The following is a 22747-nucleotide window of genomic DNA, read 5'->3' as shown; positions in this document are numbered from 1 at the left end:
GAAAGTAGAACTCAGCTTCTGTGGAAAGAAACTTCATGGGAATTATGTATTTTTGTAAGTTATGTGGTTTTCATGATTTTGTAATTGAAAAAAGTATGTCATAGGACCAAATTTTTGTTCCTATAGCTCCACATTGAGCATTAAATCTAACTTGGCCCCCAAAAAGGAATGGAAAGAACTAAAACAGTTTTTTTTCTCTCTTGAAAATGCACAGTTTTTATATTTCACATTAGAGTACTTTTTTAGGCTAGTAACAAATTTCCATAAAGAAAATGCCAACAATTACATTAAAAAATTTTAATCTAATAATGAAAAGAATGGAATTAAATAAGATGCCATGTTTGATTAATCAAATTGGTAAACTTGCTAATATCCAATATAGGTAAGATGCTATGAAGATGGCACTAATACACGTTGTTTGTAGGAGTGGATTCTGGTACAGCTTTTCTGTAAAGCAATTTAGTGACACATATCAGAAGCATTAAAGATATTCATACTTCCTGACATAGCACTTTCATTTCTGGTGTTGTGTCCTGATGAAATAATCAGAGGTGTTAAGTATTTTTGTAAGCTAAAGTAGACATTATTTTAATTCTAATAGTAAAAGACTAGAAGCAACTTAGATGTCCAACAGTAGAGGAACATTTAAGCACACCATATCTCTCTATCTCATGGATATGCTATATAGCCTTTCAAGTTCATATTCTCATGAAATTAGAAAATGTTTATGATAAGATGTTAGTTGTGAAAAGTCAGAAGATAAATGTACTAAATGGTTAATAGTGTTTATGGGTGATTTATATATTCTGAATTTTTTGCTGTTCTGTGTCCTTTTCTATATTAAATTTTTTTAAAATAATAAAACCATGTATCTGTTTTAGAATAAGAAGAAAGTATGACCAAAAATAATGACATTTTTAATTTGTATAAAGTTTTCCTAAGGTTTTCAAAAAATTTGTAGAGATGTCATCTTTTTATAACTCAATTTAATAAATATTTAATTCCTATTATTTTACATGCTAGACAGAATCCTCTCCTTGCAGTCATGAAAACCCTGCAGTATGGTAAAAGAGCTAATGAACGCATAAAAGTAATATTAGTATGAAATAGAATGTTGTAAATGTCATAAGAGGGATGAAGTGATACAGAGGATTCTGAGAAGATAGGAGTTGTATACAGTGAGGGTATGTAAAAAAAACTGATAAAACAAATTCTGAAGGACCTTCAAGAATGGGTAGGATTTTGACAAGCAGATATTGGGGAAACTAATAGGAAAGACAGTTCTAAGTGGTAGGTATAGTTTGAGCAACAGCCCAGCATGGGTTATATGTTGAGAAATTCTATTCAGGTGAAATGTGTGATGAGTTGAGGGAGAGGAACAAATTATGGGTTGATACTGTATTACTAAGGGTCCAAATGCCTATATGGAGTTGGTACATCGTTCAGTAGGTGGGCAGGGTGGGGGTAGGGTTTGGGTTCTTGGAGAAATGACATGATAAGATCTGTGCTAAAATGGAAGATTACTTGGGCAGCAGTTAGTATGATAGAGTGATACAGGAAGGACTGAAAGTAGTGGTCTAGTTGTAGCTATAACATTATTCCAAGAAACACAGAGTGGTCAAAGGAATTAAAAGAAGAGGAAGACTGTGGGAAACATGGGTAGATCTTATAGGACTTGGAAACTTGTCAGATATAGGAAGAACAAAGGAGAGAAAATAGTCCAAGTTTTTGTGCCTCAGTAGCTCTGAAGTCAGAAAGAAGAAGTGATTTGGAGAGCAAAAATAAAGAATTTAAGCACATTCAATTTTAGATTTGAGCAGCTCATCCAGGTTGAATTAGCCTAAGAATGAATGCAACTTTTCTTAGAACTCTACTAGGTACTGTTCCTTGCTGATCACTGGAACTTTACAGCTATAGATAGTGTCTCCTTTGTGATGGCATATCCCATTCTGATAAGTTATGATTTGAGTTAACAAGCACTGAGTGAATGCCTATCATGTCCTGCACACTGTATAGGCAATAGATATATAAAGATGAAAAAGACTTAGTCCTGTCCTCACAGTAGGACAGTTGAACAATATACATCATTTTATTTGGACTGCATACAAGAACCCCAGCTTCAGGGCAGGCATTACTGTTAGTGTGCCACAATGGAGGTATTTGTGATAAGAGGAATGTGGTTATTGTTGTCAAAAGAATAAAAAAAGATGGAATCGATGCAGAGCTTCTTTTGTGTGTGAGTGAGTGAATTTCAAAGCCATATATGAATCTTTAAACTTTAGTTTGAATATGGAGAAATATGAGACACCGAGTATAATCTAGTGATGACAGAAAGTTAGCTAAGAAGAAGCAAGAGGGAAGTTAAACACCACAATGTTCTATACCACTAATTATTATCAAAATTGGATAAGATTGTTAACCAGATCACTGGTAGAAGATGTCTGAGTATCCTAGGATTAATATTATGGCAGTTACCCTTTATAGCATTACTCTATGCTGGGCACAGTATTGGGCGCTTTATGTATTTATTGAGTTCCTCGAAATGAAATGAAATGCCAAGGAGAGAAAGATATTTTGGATGCTTCCACTGACCTTTTTACACATATAATTGACTGTCAGTGATTATTTCCCCTACGATTTAGTTCACCTTGGTATATGATGTTTAATAATGACATTTAAAAGTGTGCTGAGGGCTTCCCTGGTGGCGCAGTGGTTGAGAGTCCGCCTGCCGATGCAGGGGACACGGGTTCGTGCCCCGGTCTGGAAAGATCCCACATGCCGCGGAGCCGCTGGGCCCGTGAGCCATGGCCGTTGAGCCTGCGCGTCTGGAGCCTGTGCTCTGCAACGGGAGAGGCCACAACAGTGAGAGGCCCGCGTACCACAAAAACAAAACAAACAAAAAAAAAAACAGTGCTGAAAGTAATTGCTTTCTCCTTGTTAGTACAGGGTTTCATTTTTGATGTATTATTTCCTATTTTGGGGAGCAATAGTTATATCTTTACAAAGTATGCTCCCACAATTACTGTTTTTAAGATTTCTGAGTCAAATTTAACTATTCTTTGTTTTGGTAATACTGTTTCTAGTCAATAGAGCTTTGGTGGCCATGCTTGAAAAAATTATTAATAAACCGAGCAGAACATAGACGTTTCTAGAGTAAATTATGTTTAACTTTAAAGTAGAATTTTAGCTGTGAAATTTCATATTAGTATTTGTTATAACCAATTTCTCTTCAAAGAAATAGATTGTCATTTTAAAAATAATTGATATTAGGAGATATGCTTGAAACTGTACTCACCAGTCAGCAATAATAAGAAAGCATTTTATTTAGTTTTTTTTTTATTGAAAAAATTTTATTTAGACTCTTTGTTGTGAATCCCAAATCCAAGCTCGACTATTCTTCAAGAAGGCATTTTATTAAATTGCTTCTTACAGCATACTTGACATTAATGGGTATCATTGACTTGCTTTTAATTGATTATTAGAATACTTTTTGTTTTTCTAATGGCTTCAATAAGTAACCATTAATTTGGTGTTCTTAATTTTTTTTTTTGGTTATGCTTATTCACAGGTGGCAAACTCTGGTCATATATCAGTAAGTTTCTAAACAGAAGTCCTGAAGAAAGCTTTGACATCGAAGCAGTGAAAAAATCTTCACTTGCTGAAGTTCAACTGCAACAGCCAACATCTAGTCCTCAGGACAGCAGCAGCTTTGAATCCAGAGAAAGTGATGGTGGAGCCATGCTTAAAATTCTGCCTTTGAAGACTAGTCTTACTCCAAGCTCTCAAGATGATAGCAACCAAGATGATGATGGGCAAGACAGCTCTCCAAAATGGCCAGATTCTGGCTCAAGTTCAGAAGAAGAATGTACTACTAGTTATTTAACATTGTGCAATGAATATGGGCAAGAAAAGATTGAACCAGGGTCTTTGAATGAGGAGCCTTTCATAAAGACTGAAAGGAATGATGTTGATACCAAAGCTATAGAAAACTTCCCAGCACACCTTGCTGCTGACGGTGACAGCCCCAGCACACAGCTGACAGCCCACGAGCTGAAGTTCTTTCCTGGAGATGATGGCCTGGAAGCAGTTAGTTCTCCAAGAACATCAGATTCCCTCAGTAGATCTAAAAACAGCCCCATGGAATTCTTTAGAATAGATAGTAAGGATAGCACTAGTGAACTCTTAGGTCTTGATTTTGGAGAAAAATTGTATAGTCTAAAGTCAGAGCCTTTGAAACCATTCTTCACTCTTTCTGATGGAGACAGCACTTCCAGGAGTTTTAGTACTAGTGAAAGCAAGGTAGAGTTTATAGCTCATGACACCATTAGCAGGGGCTCAGATGACTCAGTCCCGGTTATTTCTTTTAAAGATGCTGCTTTTGATGATGTCAGTGGTACTGATGAAGGAAGGCCTGATCTTCTTGTAAATCTGCCTGGTGAATTGGAGCCAATGAAAGATGGTGCAGCCATGGGACCTACTAATTTCACACAGACTAATATAGGCATAATAGAAAGTAAACTGTTGGAAACCCCTGATGTTTTATGCCTCAGGCTTAGTACTGAACAGTGCCAAGCACGTGAAGAAAAAGGCACAGAGGAACTGAGTGATCCCTGTGGGCCTAAATCCCATAGTATCACAGAGAAACACTACGCACAGAGAGATCTTGGGATGTTATTTGTAGCAGCTGATGATCATAGTAATGTGGGAGACATGTCTTTGTTACACAGTTCAGATTCTAAGTTTCAAGGACTTAGCTTGGTTGCATCGGCAGTAACAGCAAACAACGCAAAAGAAAGCTTATTCCATATTTCTGACCCACTCTCAGGTGCTAATGAATATACCGTAAATACAGACACTTTAAAAACTGAAGAAGTATTGCTGTTTACAGATCAAACTGATGATTTGGCTAAAGAGGAGCCGACTGTATTTCAGAGAGACTCTGAGACTAAGGCAGAGAGTGGGTTAGCACTAGAAGGAGACAAGGAAATACATCAGATTTTTGAGGACCTTGATAAAAAATTAGCACTAAACTCCAGGTTTTACATCCCAGAGGGCTGTATTCAAAGATGGGCAGCTGAAATGGTGGTAGCCCTTGATGCTTTACATAGAGAGGGAATTGTGTGCCGCGATTTGAACCCAAACAACATCTTATTGAATGATAGAGGTCAGGAACTTTTGCAAATGCATTTCTTTTTATTCGCTGTTGCTTCCAATTAACTGAGTAGGCGTTTTATCTTGTAATTAGTATCTTCATTTCCTGTCTAGAGCTTCATTATCAGTGCAGCAAATTCACCCCCAGTAATAGCTTCTAGTACTTAATGATGCCATTATTCTTAATGATACTGTTTTTAGCTACAAAAGGAGTAATTACAGTTCACTTCTGCAGAAAATGGAAGAGAAAAATGTTTTGATTTCTCCTGTCGTTTTGTTTTTAGGACACATTCAGCTAACGTATTTTAGCAGGTGGAGTGAGGTTGAAGATTCCTGTGACAGCGATGCCATAGAGAGAATGTACTGTGCCCCAGGTTAGAGCAATCTCCTAAAATGTTTCACTTGGAAAAGTAGTTTGGCAGCTCTCATTTCTTTATTGAAGTTGTATTTTCACTAGCAGTTGACAATATGTTGGATTTGGTTATCTCTTTAACCCTTTACAAAAGATAATTTGGGAGATAAAATCATTATAGAATCCATAGTATATGTGTGTATGTATATTTGTTAGTATATGATGTTAAATGGGTTTATACTTCTCTTAGAACTGGCCATGAATTCATAGAAATGTCAACTTCTTAGTGTTTAAAAGGACCTTTAAGTATCCTCTTTAATTGGATGATGTTTTTTAAATTTTTGAATTTTATTTATTTTTTTATACAGCAGGTTCTTATTAGTTATCCATTTTATACATATTAGTATATACATGTCAATCCCAGTCACCCAATTCATCACACCACCACCCCCGCCACTTTCCCCCCTTGGTGTCCATATGTTTGTTCTCTACATCTGTGTCTCTATTTCTGCCCTGCAAACTGGTTCATCTGTACCGTTTTTCTAGATTCCACATATATGCGTTAATATACAATATTTGTTTTCCTCTTTCTGACTTACTTCACTCTGTATGACAGTCTCTAGATCCATCCACGTCTCTACAAATGACCCAATTTCGTTCCTTTTTATGGCTGAGTAATGTTCCATTGTATATATGTACCACATCTTCTTTATCCATTTGTCTATCCATTCATAGTCACAGAGGACTGCCTACTTACTTACTTATTTATTTATTTAAGTTTTGGCTGAGTCAGGTCTTTGTTGCCGCACTCAAGCTTTCTCTAGTTGTGGCGAGTGGGGGCCACTCTTCGTTGTGGTGCGTGGGCTTCTCATTGTGGTGGCTTCTCTTGTTGCGGAGCACGGGCTCTAGGCACGTGGGCTTCAGTAATTGTGGCACACAGCCTCAGTAGTTGTGGCGCAGGGGCTTAGTTGCTCCACGGCGTGTGGGATCTTCCCAGACCAGGGCTGGAACCCCTGTCCCCTGCGTTGGCAGGCGGATTCTTAACCACTGTGCCACTAGGGAAGCCCAGTAAATGGATGATTTTTAAGATGTGAGAGGTAGATGACTAAAAGAGTAAAATTCCTAAGGCTAAAAATGGATAAAATTTGAAATAAAAAAAATGCAATGTTGTGATTTCAGTGATGTGCCATCCTGGCATTTTAGAGCAGATTTTAAAGAGTTCTTTCCATATTTGAGAAATTTTAGGAAGCATATTCTTCTTGTTTTGAAATAACCAAATATTTGACACAACAGGTTTCTCTTACTTTTACTGTATTGTCTTTGTTTTTTTAAAATTAGAGATTTATTTCTGGGGGTGTTAGATCCTTTGCTGATAATTATAGGTCTCTTAAGCATATGAATTGGATTTGAGTTAGTTTCTGTCTGTCATCAGTGCAGATGGGGCTGTGTTTGAATCCAAAGTTTGTTCACCTTTTGCCTAGCATTCAGCCTCTTTGAATGGCCAAAGTTGCTTCACTTGTCACCCTCTGGCTTTCAGAGGAGGTTCAAGCTGATTGTATTGACATGATACGCTTAGTTGTTGACTAATACAGTACTTAATGCTTACTAGCAAACTAGCGTTATTATTGATGCTAACATTGTTTCCCTGCATAATGGGAAATGATTATAATTAGGATTCAAAGAGCTATATTGTTTTTAGTTACCATTTTCATTGTTAAGAATTATTTCTGTATTGAGAAATAGCACAGTTTTTCAATCAGCAAAGCAAATATACTAAAACTATTTTCTGAAAACAATGATTTAGATTTTCTTCTTACTGTTATACTCTTTTCTTTCCTCTTTCATCCCCCAAATTAGGATTGTTTGATTTTATTTCTTCCTAGGGGTGATAGAGCATGCCTACATTTTTTTCTTTCTCAAATAGATAATATTATCCTGGCTTTTGGAACCTTATTAGTATGATTTAGTAAATGGGATAACAAAAGAATTTCATAGTGAAATCACTTTATTATGGTTATCTGGTTTATTTTTTAACAGACCCTTCCCCTTTCTAATTTGATTATAAATAACATTTTAGGTACCAATGTATGTAAATAAATATATGTTAATTATAATGAATTTCAGGGTTTTAGGATCAAAATTAAATCTGGGAGTTCTTTTAAGTAAAACCTGTTAAATCCTGAAGTCAAGTGCAGTATAAACCTCACATCAAAACCAAATGTTTATGGGGGAAGTTTAATGTTTATAACTGACTCTTTTTCCCCTATTTTTTGTCTTACTTTCTTGTTGAAAACTATCTGTAAGGTTGTACTTTGGCTTTCTAGCAGATTATTTTTCTTCAAACTATAGGCATGTTCACTTTAACCTTCATAGCATGTGACCTCCTGAGAATTATAATATATGTGGAATAAAACCTACATACTACATACATCAGCAAATACATACTTTCAACTTTGTGTACTGAAATACAGTTCTGTGTAGTGAATTTAATAGCGATCAGTTTCCAAGTTCTAATTTTCAAGCTTTTTCCCAGAAATCACAATTCTCATAGTTTACCAGCAGGTGGCAGTCTACCATTAATGGATTTTTCCTGTCATCGTCCAGGTTGTCCTTCACTAACATTTGCAAAAAGCTGTAGTCTGAAGAAGGGCTTTGTTTTAATTATTTGCATAAAAGAATTGTACTTTCAAGCTTTGTGAGTTACAAAAGTGTTCTAGTATTATGGCATACATTGAACAATGTGGGAAGTCTCTCCATTCCTTGGGCCTATTAATTTGTTTTGTCAACAGTATAAAACTCAATCAGTAATGACCTTAATTGAAAAGTGATGCTGGTGTTCTAACTTAGATGGTCTTAAACCTAGACTTACAGAACTCAGTTAGGTGTGTGTACTCCTGCCCATTGCTTATAATCCAAGGGGAATTGGAACAAAAATTTGTGAATTACTGTTTGTTTCAAAACTGAATAGCAGTGCTACTGATAGAAATACAAGTAGACTTTGCTCCTCTTCTCAAAGGGGTGGGAGCAATGATAAGAAGCTAATGTTTCAATGCTTAAAAATCACAAAAAAAATCAATGAACACACAGGGACATAGAGTACTAAGTCATCTTTTGATCTGTCCTTTGCAATACTAAGGGTTGAAGTAATTCTCCTCCTACATCCCCTTGCCCTCCTGTTTCCCAACTCTAACCTTAGTATTTTTGTCCAAGTAACTCTAAAGCATGTTAAGCAGCTGATGTTTGGTTAGAAAGTAAAGTTGTCACAAGATTATGATGAGAACGATTCACTTCTGTTTGAACAGCATGCAACCTCTACCCCTACCACGCCTCCCTCCTGGGAATCCTTATCACACATTTGTCCTAAAAACATTATCCACCTGCCCTGTACTTTGTAATATCAGCAGTGTATCTTTTTATCTTGTGGATGATGTGCCTTTATATTTTGAGAAAAATTTCCAGTAACAGATTCGATTTACATGGACAGAAACTTGAGCAAATGCCAAACTAGCAGGGGGGCCATTATTCTGCTCTATAAATAAGTCTAAAAAAGAAAACACACACACAGAAACCTGTGAATCAACATGTTTTGGTCTAATTGAGGGGAAAAGCAAGACAGATAAATTTTGAAATGCAAATGATCACCTTCTGTTATTTAAGTGTAGTTTCTGCCAACTTTGCGATCTTAGATTTTAAAAGTCATAGTCATTTCAACGATGTATCCTACCAGGGATGTCCGACGTTCACAAGTTTCTACAGCGAAATGAAGAACTTTTAAAAAAAAGTTGCCACTTTTTTATATTAAGGAAAATAAATCCAGCAACAAAAAGACAAAAACCATGGAGCTTTTTCTCTGTCTACATCTGTGAAAAAGCCAGCAAATAAATGGCTGCAGCTGCAGACCCATCAAGAGGGTCTTGAGAATACGAATTCACTGATCAAACCCAGCCCTGTTTTCAAAGTAGAAGCCGTTCCTTTTAGGTTCACTTTGTATCCTTAGATTATCTAGGATGATTCTCTCGAAAGGTTTTATTTTAAATAAACATCATTCATGGTAAATGGGTTCCTTTCATACCACAGAAACACAGAACGGAGTTCAGGAAAGAAAGAGCAAAGAAATAGTCCCCAAAGTGGGAATAGATTGTATAGCATGACGATATAAATATAACACTGTCTAGTTTCCATATGAGGAGAGTTTTAGATATTTTATTAAGAGATGTTTAGACAGATTCTTCTATTTTTTTGTTATGAGAGATTATAGAATAATCTGGAGAATTATAGAATAACTGGAATTAATTGGTTATTCTTCTCCAGAGGACTTCCTTGAAGTTACTCTGATTTTATTTCAGTTTGTATATACACACAAACACACATGTATTTAGAAGATTTAATGTGCTTTATCATTGGAACTATTAATTTATCATAATATAGAATAAATTTTTTAATAGTATTTTAAGTATAAAGGAAAAATAAAATGTCAAGAAAGTATTTATTTTTTCTTTTACCAGTATTTTTTTCTTAGCAGTCTCGTCTCTCATCATAAAAAAGCAGCTAGAAAATAGAACTTATTAAGCACATAAAAAACAAAAGACTGGATTTGAAAGTTTAATATGCAATCTAAGACAAGTGAATAAACTTGTTTATATGTTAGTTATTATGCTAACATAATCACTTAAGTTTCCCGTTCTAGTCTTAACAAGTTGATATGGTGTCCTGTGAGTGTGTCCTTTACCTTTAGTTTCCACCCGATTATGAGCCTTTATAAATGCTTGAAATTTACATTGATATTTCTCATTGAATACTTTTCACACTTGAGAATTTATAGGTGAATATGTGTGTAAATTGAAGAAGTCCAAAGTGCTTTCTACCGCAGCCCAATCTCCACACTCCCAGATGTCAAATGGCAGCTTTGCTTCCTCTCTTAGGCGATTTCACACTTGGAAACAGCTCACAGCTGACGGTGAAAAGTGAAACATAGAAAAATCATGCTGATAACTCTCTGCAAAATTCAGTTTTCGAGCATAACATTTACTTACTACTACTCTTTGCTCTTCTAGCCTGACTTTATCAAATAATCCATGAATATATTTTTGGGGCGTAGTCTCCCCTGCCTTTCTTCATACGCGTGCTTTACACACGATTAGTTGCTTTTTAAGCATGGTGCTCTGTGTGATAGTTATGTATTTGATAATTAGATCTAGGACTCAGACCATGGATGGTTTAAAAATACCATGAGGGCATCATAGGTTTAAGATTTTAGAATGTTACGATGAAATTGAGAATTACCAAAACTCAATATTTTTCTAACATCAGCCATTAACTCATTGCATGACATTGGGCAAGTTATTTAAGACTTTTTAGGCCTTAATTTACCAGTAGTAAAATAGATTTTTAAGAACTTTTTTCTTAACATTTTATTTTGAAAAATTTCAAACATACAGAAAAGTCGGAAGAATTGTACACCCATATTTACCCATCACCTAGATTCTGCAATTAACATCCTATAATATTTGCTTTATCATATATCTATCCGAAACAGATTTGTTGAATATTAAGAAGATCACAGATGTCAAAATTCAAGTCCATCTTATTAAGGGCAAGAACTTTTCTGCCGAGAAATAAATACTGATTTCCTGTCTAACATCAGTAAGGTTAAAAAAATTATTTCACTTGGAGGACTTTCTAAGTATTCTCTTTTTACTCATTTATAGTTTGCACATAAAGTATATAATATGGAAATGAGGAATTTATGGAAACTGTTTTCATTTGCAGGAAAAAAGCCAAGACAACTTTTGAGTAGGGTGAAATTTAAATGCCAAGATTTTTAACAAACAAAGCTGTTTAACAGAAGAAAGAGTCATTTAGATCTGAGAATTTCTGGGTTCTGGGTAACTTCACCATGCGTGAGGAATCTCATTTTAGGCATGTGAAGTTGCTAGAGAAAGCAACTGAATATAGCTGTATATTTTGAAATAATAATGTTATAACCAGGAAATATGGCTACATCCCTGGTCCAGTCTCCCCCCGCCCACCTCCGCCAAAGGAGAAGGAAGAAAAAGGCAACAGGGAGCTATAGAAATAATTTTAAAAGAATGAAATATTTGTGGTTAATATTTAAACGTTATGTTTCAAACAGGAACTGTTTTGTTTGATTTACCCTTAAGCAAAACTTCAACAGTAGCTCCCACGTACATAGTAAATGTTTTAATGTTTTCCTCGAATGATTAGCAAGTACTTTTAATCTTTTGCCTTTAGTTCCTAATGTTATATAACTAACTCTACGTCTTCTTTGAGAGAACCAGTATCTTTTCAATTTTGCCATAGAATAGCGGAAATTTTACACTGAGGAAAATTCCCTGCTGCACTCCACCCCTGTATACCGATGAAGCTTGTGCCATGAGTATATTAGGCTAAGCAAAAAGAGGTTCAAGTCAAGTCTTAACCTTGTCCAGAAGGGCAAGACCCTTCTGATGGAAAGAAGATTAAAGGCTTACTTTATACATGTTTGAGGGTCTGAAGCCTTGGGATCCATCCCTAGGTAGGGTATATCCTGGAGTCCTCACAAACCCCCTAAAAATGGGCCAGTCACCTTCACCTCTGCATTAAGGTCACTCCATATTGAAATAGACCCATTCTGAAACCATACTTCTCATCAGGCCAGAATGTGATTTGTCTCTAGTGGTGAGAATGAGACAGAGTAATAGCAGAGTATTCAGTCCTTGTTATTCGGCACCTTAATGAATAACACATTAATTCCTCTCAAGGGAAGAAATTCTTGAGCTGTTAGAACTAGAGAATTGATAAGGGTGAAAGAATTGATACTGTATTTCACCCCTCCTGTATAAAAGCAGTATCTCTGTACATTTCCTAGTACTACCTGATATTGGGGAATAGGGGGTTTACTTCAGGCTTTAGATTATTCAAAGGAAGTTAATTTTAACTTCTTATTTACTCTACATCTTTTTCTTTATGGTCTTGGACAAAATTTTTTTTAGAAGAGGAACTCAAGATTAGATACTGTTTTAAGTAATAGCTGCAGTGTAATGCTTCTTAATTTTAAGGTCTAAATGGATTTTTGGCAACTGTTCAGTTAATTGGCCTCACCACCATATTATTATAACGAAGAAAGTGAACTATCTTTTACCTGTGGTATTTAACAAAGAAGATGTAATGCTGAGTTCAACATTATGTACCAGAACTATTGGCTAGTTACTTTGACCAAATCATCAGTTTTTATACCATGTAAAATCTTGTCAGTTTGAATCTCCAGGAAGTAACCAGGGCTGACTCCTTCTAAACAATTATTCATAAATAATTCCTTCAAATAAATGTTTAAAAATGCTAAGGTTTTAAAGAAATCGGTGATAAAGCAAATAGAATTCCTGAAGCTCTGTTAATAGCAGTGCATGTAGCTCTGCCTGCCTAACACAGCAACAGAGCAGTGGGGAGAGAGAGAAAACTGTGCATGTCATTTTCACAATTTTCAGTTAGCCTTTTTCTCATCAATCAACTGTAATGGCTTTGGTTGGGTAACACTGTGACACCCGATGGCTATTCAGAATGGAGTTGTGATATGATCAATGGAAAATGGAGCATGCTATTGGTTTTTTTCCTACCAGAAACGCAGGGTGAGAGTAAGCAAGATTGTACAGAGCTCAGAATTATAATCAGTCAACCAGAAGTCATGTGGTAGTTACCTGTTTCTTAGTTTATCTCACAAGAAAACTGTATAGTAATGATACCTATAAACTTCCTCGAACAAGTAATTTTTGGCTCTGGAATGCTGAATCTAGTTAAATCAAGGATCTTTGACCCAAGTTGTGCAGATAATTGTAGGAAAGCTCAGAACATGGTTGCCAGGTCACCACGACAACGAGGAATTAAAAGCTGGGTAGTGGGAGAAGCAGAATTTTGTTAAACCTCGCCTGAATTAGTACTTACTTTCAAGTCTCCGCAGTACAACCCAAGGCCCCGGGTTTCATATAATTGGATTACCTGAAAACCAACTGAATTAGTCATGTGGTGGCAGCAGGAAGCAAGCTTAGAGACTGGGATGAGCCAGGAAGGCACGCGTGTGGAAGAGGGGCAGCACCGCCTCTCTCCCATCACCGTGGGGGGCGTGCGCAGGAGCGCTGAGCCCCAGCTGCTGCAGGTTCTCCCCTCTGGAAAGTGCTCGCCCCTGTTGCTGGTCTTCCCTGATAACACACTCTCATGAGTTAGAGCAATGTGATACCAGCAGCTTTTAAACAGTTCATATTCTCTACTCGACCAATAAGGCATTTGAATCATCGATTGAGTATGATGTTGAAGGACTTCATGGAATGTGGAACAGATAACTGGGCAGCCAGCATTTTCTGAAATGTCAATAGAACTATATAATATAAATATAAAATAAGAAAAAAGGAGCAAAATGCCCATTTGAAAGGATGGGCTAGGAAATGCAGATTCCAGGCTCTAGAGTTACTCATATGTTATCGCCAGCTTACCCATTGGAGCACATTTCATGTAATTGTGGGTCTAGATTCCTTCCATTGAACAGGGACAGGGGAAACCTTGACTTATCTCCCAGTCCTGTCTTCCTCCTCCCAGGGCTTTCCAGCTTCTTTTCTTTACCGCATGCCATCCGTGCCAGGACAAACTGTAGCAGTCATTGTGCTCTGCAGAGGGGAGCCCTGGAAGGTGCCCACTAGACCACCCCATTTTAAGCCACCATCATCTCTTGCCTGGACTCCTGCAGTCCTCAGCTGACTGACCTCCATTCTTGCGTTTCAGCCAGCAGCCAGACTATGCTTTCGATAATGTTGAAAACTTTCTGGCCTACCACATGTAAGGGTGCAGAAGGACTTGATGTAGATCTCTGTGCTCAATAGACTTAAAGAAAATGCATGTGACGAGGCCTTTGGAGGTGTTTTGATTGCACTGTGCTACAAAACACAAGATGGAGATAGTTGTTCAACAAACATTTATTAAGTGCCTTATATGTGCCAGGTACTATGCCTAGGAGCTAGAAATAAGGCATAATTGGTTTAATATTGACAGCTACTTTTGAAGATGTGTATAAAAAGAAGAGACTGTCCAAACAGAAGACATACACAATTGGTTAACTAGGACACATTAATAGACTTTATAGGTGAATAGTTATGTTTATAGAATTGTAGTTTACCAAGCTAACATAAGATATGCTTAGCTGTCCCTCTTCTCACAGTTTAGTTCCATGTATTGTTGGATATATAAAGAAAAAAGAAATGCTTTCTTCTGTGTTTCTTTCTCTTAGCTCTTTAGTCATCAGCTGTAGTGGAAGACTAATGCTCAGCCCCTGCATAGAAAATCTTTATACACAGCAAGAGCTGGTGAGAGAAATTGACTAGAATGTTGTAATTCTAGTCCCTTTCAATTAGCAACAGATGCCGCAGGGAAAGACTGTGTAGGAGCACAGGACTAATGTTTGCATGCTCTAGCTAACATGGAACGCTCACTGCGGAAGAAAGACGTTCTTTTACCCTTGGTCCAAGTATGTCACCAATGATAGATCAGATTAAAAAAAAAAAACTTAAAAAATTAACAAACTAATTGTAATAGTGTTTTAAATCTTACTGAACACTTAAAGAATTTATGGAAAATTTAGACACCACAGCTTTTTTTCTGATACTATAAAAGTGTATATGGTGCTTAATTTTAAGGTTTATAAGAATGTGGCTTAATTTTTATATTGTCTTATTCACCAAAGAGCTCTCTTTTATTCTAAAAGCTAATGTATTTTTCTTACTTTTTTTCTTTTTCCAAAAAGAGAGAGTTGGAATCCTTGAGATCAGGTATTTAATGTCAAAATTTAAAATATTGTTTTGGAAAAAAAGCCTTGTGCATTTAGAAACTATATTGCCCCCCCCCCCGAAAGTATACTTACTGTTGACTCTCATTTTAATGTATTCTGTAGGTGTGTGGCTTTAAAATTGTTCCATCATTCTGGTATTTGGATAAAGTGCTCTATTGTTTATGTAACTAATTCTTTCAACATCTAAATGTTGGTTTAATTTGACCATTATATAAACACATGATTTGCAGCAATTGTTGCTTTTCCACTGAGTTTTATATGACCTCTTAATAACAGTTCCACAGTTACTATAACTTTGAAAGTGAAGAGAAATGAGGCATCTAAGATTCTATTTATTTAAAAAAGTGTAGTTGAGGAAAAGAGTTTGGGAGAAATATTTAAATACTTGCTCTAAATTAAAATAGAAATTCTCTATATTTGAAATTCTCTTCTAAGAAAACTCTGAATTTACTGTATTTCCTATCATATCCTGAAAGGAAGACAGCAACAGTAGAACATACTGCCAGAGGGAGGCCATGGAATTGTCTCTAAACATGTTTGGAATGGGGATGGGTAGCTATTTGTTGTGATCGGTAGAGGTAAGAAGAAGGATGTGATGACCTGTGTGGGTCTTTTCCTTAGTGGAGAATCAAGTGATGTCACCAGTCTGAAAATGTGCCTTAACAAATCCATCAAAGAGCTAAATGTAGAATATCATATTCCCTTACTTATCAAGCACCATAACAGTAATGTCTGTTAAAGAAAAGTAAATTCTGAATTTGGGAATTCACAGTTACTTAAAATGCAAAAGGTGATTCATCTTTTTTTTTTCCTTTGTTTTTATTTTTTATTTATTTATTTTAACATCTTTATTGGAGTATAATTTTTTTACAGTGGTGTGTTAGTTTCTGCTTTATAACAAAGTGAGTCAGCTGTTCATATACATATATCCCCATATCTCCTCCCTCTTGCATCTCTCTCCCACCCTCCCTATCCCATCCCTCTAAGTGGTCACAAAGCACTGAGCTGGGTGATTCATCTTTATAAAACTTTATAGGAAGGTTGGTGTTCATTTATAAAGCTTGAGTTTGAGATGCATTTTCCAGCTTTTAAAATTCTCTGTACAATTTCCATCATAGTTTTAGTATTATCTACAGTTATTTCTGAGTCATGTCTTTGACACATCCATGTGGCTTAAACTATATAGCCCTAAAAGGCAGGGCCTGGGCCAGTAGATAGTATATGTCATGATCTCAGTAATGCTCGGATCGAATGGTCTCTCCAGTGTCTTTCAGACTTTCTCAAGTCTAAGAGTGTATACTTTGCTTCTTTCCCTTCACTTCTCGTACAGATAGAGACATTTTATGGTTTCCTGAGTCCAGGCTTTCTGTTTTTTTGCTCTTTTACTTTTCAGGAGCAAGGCTTATTATAGTACAGTTTTGGGGTCAGATTAACATTATTATTTTTGGCTGTAAGAGGGAGACTTAGTAAACTCTATCATAGGACTATAAAACTCTCTTAGTCTATGTTTTAGCAAGCCCTTTGACAATATGGGTTACTAAGGCAGCATCATTTTTCTGAGAGATGTCCTGGCTTGTTGAAGAGTGTTCTATGAGGTGTTACACATGAGTGAAACAAAGGTAGGCAAGGCACATTTTTACGTTGTGGTATCTTTATTATTTTATTTAAACTTGTTTATTCACTTGTGAATTATGATAGTTTGAATCATTAGTATGAATCCATAAAATTCTATATTGTGTTAGAGTATGAGGATTGATAGTGGTAAAGTAGGATTTCTAGAATTTTACTAAACTGTTCTCACGTATATGATGTCCTCCAAAAATTTTGGGCGAGTTGAAATCTAACCTGGAGCTGATTTTGTGTCTCCATTACATTAAAAGATGGTAACGGTTAGATTTCGTGACACTGATTCATTTTGCTTGTCACCAGGTCTCTTAGGGAAAGGAAGGGTGGCTGTGTGTAGAAAGGAGAAGGGCGAATGTGGAACGCTGGCTCATTTTAGCATAATCCCACTCTTTGGGCATCTTAGGTTAATGGAGGGAGAAGAAGTTAGGAGAAAGGCTCATGAGTGCTTTTGAAAATACTTTCAGGATTGTCAAATTACAGGTAGAAAGAATGCTGGAGGTCTGGCTGTCCTCATTTTCAGAGAAGCTAAAATACCCAGCCAGGCTCAAACAGTAGCAGAACTGGAGCCCTGTCAATACATTTCTTTGATTCAAAGACAAAAATTCAGGATTCTTTGATATCACTGTCTCTTTTTGAGTTTTTGTGGGAATAATCTGAGGGTTTGTTTGTTTTCTTAGGGAATAGTTTATTTTTCCCCCTGATCCCTTTGCTTAATGCTTATAGCCCTGCTGTCCTTTTGGAGAATAAGGATACTACTGCTTTACCACCCTGGAAACTGCAAATATAGAATGTAGTGTCAGGGGAAGGGGCATGCATGGGAACTGAATACACTGGGTTTTATAGTGAAAATATTTTGAAAATTGACAAAGCAATGGAGAATTTATCCTTTAAAATTTTTTTTCTGCTTTTTTTCCCACCAGAGATTTAAAAAATTCAAGGTAGGGAGTTTAGAGGGATTTCTCAGCTTTACTATGTTATACTTTAAAAGAACCCTCACAAATTTATTTGATATTTCGTTATATTCTCTGCTTTTGACTTTGGACACACATACCTGACTGTTCACCTGGTGTTTGTAGTAGCTATCATGTAGTTTTATATATGAATCAGTACTCTTGACTTACGCTTAAAATTTTGTATAGATTTTGCAAGTAAAGCAGATTTAGAGTATTGGTTTTGACAGCAACACCACCTCAGTCTTCTTTTTGGCAATGCAATTTCAAGGTGTATCTTTAAAATTTTAATCTAAGAATTATTGATCTATAAGGGATGTTGAAAAGGCAATCAAAATCTTTCATTCTGATTATTAAAAGAAAGTGAGGGCTTCCCTGGTGGCACAGTGGCTGAGAGTCCGCCTGCCGATGCAGGGGACACGGGTTCGTTCCCCGGTCCGGGAAGATCCCACATGCCGCGGAGCCGCTGGGCCCGTGAGCCATGGCCGTTGAGCCTGCGCGTCCAGAGCCTGTGCTCTGCAATGGGAGAGGCCACAACAGTGAGAGACCCGCGTACCGCAAAAAAAAAAAAAAAAAAAGTGAAATTCTGTTTTAAAACCCTAAAGAAGAAATTATATAAGTATCTTCTTCCAGTTGTTCTAATATTTGTTTCCTGAGCCCTTAGGAAGTTCTTCTTTGTATCTTATCTAAATATAGAACTCTTTGTTGTAGTTCAGAGTTATCTATTAAAATCAAGGACAGTTGGTCATGATGTCAATTTCATATTAATTAATGAATCCTTAATATAAAGTCATTTTGAAGTGGTTCAAGCTGCACTGTTAAGGGGATGGATTTAAAACTTGTTCAGTGTCTTTTTTCCAGATTTCCATGAGAAAAAAATTAACTTTTCAGAGTTGCTATCCTTCTTTATTAGCCCAGTCAGATTAAAGAGGATACTCAGCCTAGTTGTCTTCAGACTTTCAGAAGCAGTTTTTCTTAGATGGGATCAGTAGTTTCTTTAGGCCCAAGTGCCATTAGAAAGCTTAACCAATGACAGCCAAGAGTGGGGAGGAAAAAGAGAATAAGGCGAGGGGAAAGAAGCAGGCTGTCAGTGGAAGAAAGAAGAGGGGAAAATCGAGGAAAGATGGGAAAAGAAATTGGGAGTGAGTGAAGTAGACTAAGGTTGATGGTGCTAGGGTGTCACCAGCAGTTATATCAGGTGCCACGTGGTACATCCCGCATCCTGGACCAGGAAGCGAGCCGACTGAAAATGGAAATTAAATTAACTTTAGGGTCTGCTTGGGTCTCTTGCTACTGTCTGTGTTGCCGGACGTTCAGACTGGTGCTTGTCAGACACTGTAGAATCCACATGTGAAGCAGTGTGTTGGTCATTATCTACCTGTTAAGGACTCTGGCAGAAAATTGTGAGGGATTTCAAAGCAGCATAAAAACCAGTGAACCTAGTTCTTAGACTCCTTAGTTGAACAATGTCACAGAAACCAATAAAGGAATAACACCTTGTCTGTCTCCTGAAGTGCCTCTCAAACTTTTCTACCCAAGTACTTCTGACTGTAGAGGTGATATGAAATGGGGACCTCCGAGACTAATAATATGATCCTGAAGTTTCTTTGAAGTCTTTTTATCTTGCAGATCCATGCAAGGTTTACATTCTGTTCCATAATGGGTCTGTGTTTCTTTTAATAATAAAACAACATCCTATCACCTCCCACACATATAAAAATCTTTGATGCTCAGGAGGATGCACTGTGCTTATGGTAGCATCAGAGATCCCCCTACCCCCACCGCGTGCGCGCGTGTTCTCTCTCTCTCTCTCTCTCTCTCTCTCTCTCTCTCTCTCTCTTTCTCTTTCTCTTTCTCTCTCTCTCTCTCCCCTCCTCTCTCCTCTCTCTGACACATTTCACACACAGCACACATTCCCAGCAGTGATATGGGAAGCAGGCACAATGTGTAGCATTTGGTGGTCTAGGCTACACTGGTGATGGCACTTTGGACCTTTAGGGGAATTTGAAAGCTCCCTTTATAAATTATATTAATCACTGACTACATTGCATAGACTTACCACAATAACCCTTTGCTCAATTCTGACAGCAAACCTTTGTGAGCAGAGACCTGGGGTGTGGTTCTAGTCTACAGCTCCTCAGGGCATGTTCTTAGACCCTGTAAAACCATCTGATCCTCACAGCTTTCTCTGAGCTGACTGGGTCAGGCACTCCTCTTTTCCCTGAACACGCAAATACAGTATTCTTTCTCCTCCAGTCATTCTACCCAAGTAAGTTCTCCGTAAGGATGCTTAGAAATTTTAAATAATTCATGTACAATGTTAAACACAGTTCCTTACATATGGTAAGCAGTCAACGGATGTTAGCTACTGTTTTGCTGTTGCAACTATCATTATTACAATATGTGCCTACTAGTAACCTTCAGACACGGGAAGTGAGACTTGGAGGTTGCATATTCAAAACAGATGGCTGATCAATAATTTGGGGTCTTGAGTTGTGAACATGTAACACCTTTCTAAAACTAAGGAGTATATGCTGCTTGCTTTATGATTAAAGAAAATGACATAACTTAAATTCTTGAGCAAGATATTTAAAAATAAAGCCATTAACTCTGAAAACTGATTTTAGTTTCACATTATTTAGCAATGTGGTGAGTACATAGTGTTCTGTGGAGGAATAGTGCCTAGCAGGGGACCTAGTTTGTACTGCTTATACGTGTTTGAATGAATCTTGATAGGTTGAGACCTCATTATAGAGGCCTGAATATATATACATGCCTGGTTAAGCAAGACATTTGAATGTTATTTAATGTTCAGTGAGAAACCATTTCAGAATTTTGAACAGGGAAGTGATGTAATCCATTGCCTGCCTTAGACTGGAAGGAAATGTGCAAAAGGCTGTATTTGATGACAGGGCTATGGTAAATTTCTTCTACTTTTCTGAAGTTTCTAAGAACATACATCCTTTTTAAAGTTTCTAGAGCACACTTCCAAAGGTGATGGTGGCTCTCTATGGGGAGCTTGGGAATGGGGGTGGGGGCAGTGTATTTGAATCTGGGAGGGGTAACATAAGTACTTTGAATGAGAGCCCCCAAGGAATTTTCCTTCAAGAAAATCACTGTTTTAGGGAATCCTTAAGTATCAGAATCGAAGATTATAGAGCTGAATTTAACCTAGAGGTCCTCAGATCTCACCCTCATGTTATGGATGAGATCAAGTGAATTCCTCAAGGCTCTTAACCCAGGACTTCTGATTCCTAGTCCACTGCTGTCTCTAATATACGATACATTAAAGTTTTAGAGGATCGCTTCTTGGCCTTTTGGCTAAGATCAAATGTAAAGTTGTAGAGGAAACTATAGGCAAACAGACTCTTAGGGAGGACTGGCCTATATAGCTTCATCTTTCCTGCTCCAACAAGCCTGAATGTTTTCATGCCATCTTGCTATACATTTAAAAGTGTACCACTTAGATATCTGTGTAGGTTAATAAGTATAAGAATGAAAATAAAAATCTCACCATCCCAGAGGCAAAGCACTAAAACATTTTGTTACATTTTCCCACCAGTCTTTTAAAAATATATGTATTTTAAAAATTAAGATTCTATTGTTTTTTTTAAATTTAATATATCCAGACATTTACTTATATACCTAAACCTTGTTTGAATACATCATTTAAAATGCTTACGTAGTAATATTTCATTGAATTCATGTGTCAAAACATGTATAATTAAACCTCTATTGTTAGATAGTAAGACAGTTCTCAGTTTTTCAAGCAAGCTGCTATTTTATGAATGCAGATGGCTCTCGGAGGAAGCCTTTTGGTCATTCACACAATAATATGAGTCAGTGAAATATCTATGTTTTCTTTTTACCACCTAGCTGAGAGCAGCTAAGTTAGAGAATGGAGGTTGTGATTTGGCATGTAGCACAATAAGGGGAGGAAAGATGGGTAGGAGCTGGTGTGAAGGGTATAGTTGTACATAGGCCTTGTGAAGCCCAGAATACAGTAGGTGCAGAGATAAGGAAGGAGGTTGCTGAAGTGGAGTAATTTCAGTATTTTGCATAGAAATGGCTCTTTTTTTCTTTTTCTGATCCATATGACCTTTGCTTCAAGACTTAAAACTCGAGCTGTGTTATGAGTTATTTTGGTTCTCCAACACAGTAGATTCACTAAGTATTGGTTAAAAGGCTGGGGTGCCTGAGCACCACTTCCACTTATTATTGTCCAAGTTCCAACCTAGCTACTTAAAACCTTTTCAACATGATTGTTGTGAGTTTTGGGCTACCTGCAGACAAATAATAAGTGTGTTTTGTCAGTTTAATGGAAATGAAAGGGCAGATATATTCAGGCTTAGTGACTAATTGAATGTCATTAGGAAAGGACAAGAAGACATCAAACATGACTTAAGAGCTAAAAGCCTCAAAAATGGTGAAATGAGGAGTTATTGCTGATTTGTGAAGAAAACTGAAGGATGACACCTGAAAACTCGTATTACATTTCAGTAACTTGTGCTGGTGAGAGATAGGGATAACACAGATAAAACTGTAATTTGGAGATATTCTAAAAGCCCTCATCTTAGCCAGTAGTTTCAGTTGTGGCTTAAAACACCATATCTATCTGTACTTCCGAATAATAAAATGGGTAAATTTGCATTTCACATCCTCCTTCTTTAGTTGAAAACAATTGATTACTTAGGAGAGGGATCATACTATAAACTAGGTCCTAGTTCTGCTTCTGATTTACTATATGACATTGGACAAGGCATTTCACCTCTCTGGTTTCTAGTCTGTAACTCAAAGGATAATTAATACTGGTTTAGATAATTTTTGAAGTTCCTGCTG

At 36.8% G+C, this 22747-nt stretch overlaps 1 protein-coding gene across 5 annotated transcripts in view; it reads left to right on the top strand.

Moving 5' to 3' along the window:
• RPS6KC1 (ribosomal protein S6 kinase C1) overlaps nt 1–22747 on the top strand; it is a 223850-nt gene that overhangs the window by 182793 nt on the left and 18310 nt on the right. For all 5 annotated transcript variants that reach the window (XM_007451293.1, XM_007451294.1, XM_007451296.1 and 2 more), the window contains 2 exons: nt 3569–5164; nt 5436–5525. In XM_007451293.1, the coding sequence (XP_007451355.1) occupies nt 3569–5164; nt 5436–5525 (1686 nt within the window). The remainder of the gene's footprint in view (nt 1–3568; nt 5165–5435; nt 5526–22747) is intronic.

This window comes from Lipotes vexillifer, unplaced genomic scaffold (genome assembly GCF_000442215.2).
Source record: "Lipotes vexillifer unplaced genomic scaffold, Lipotes_vexillifer_v1.1 scaffold570, whole genome shotgun sequence".
Taxonomy (NCBI): Eukaryota; Metazoa; Chordata; class Mammalia; order Artiodactyla; family Lipotidae; genus Lipotes; species Lipotes vexillifer.
The sequence above is the reverse complement of the archived record's forward strand: the minus strand, read 5'-3'. Positions and strand labels throughout refer to the sequence as shown.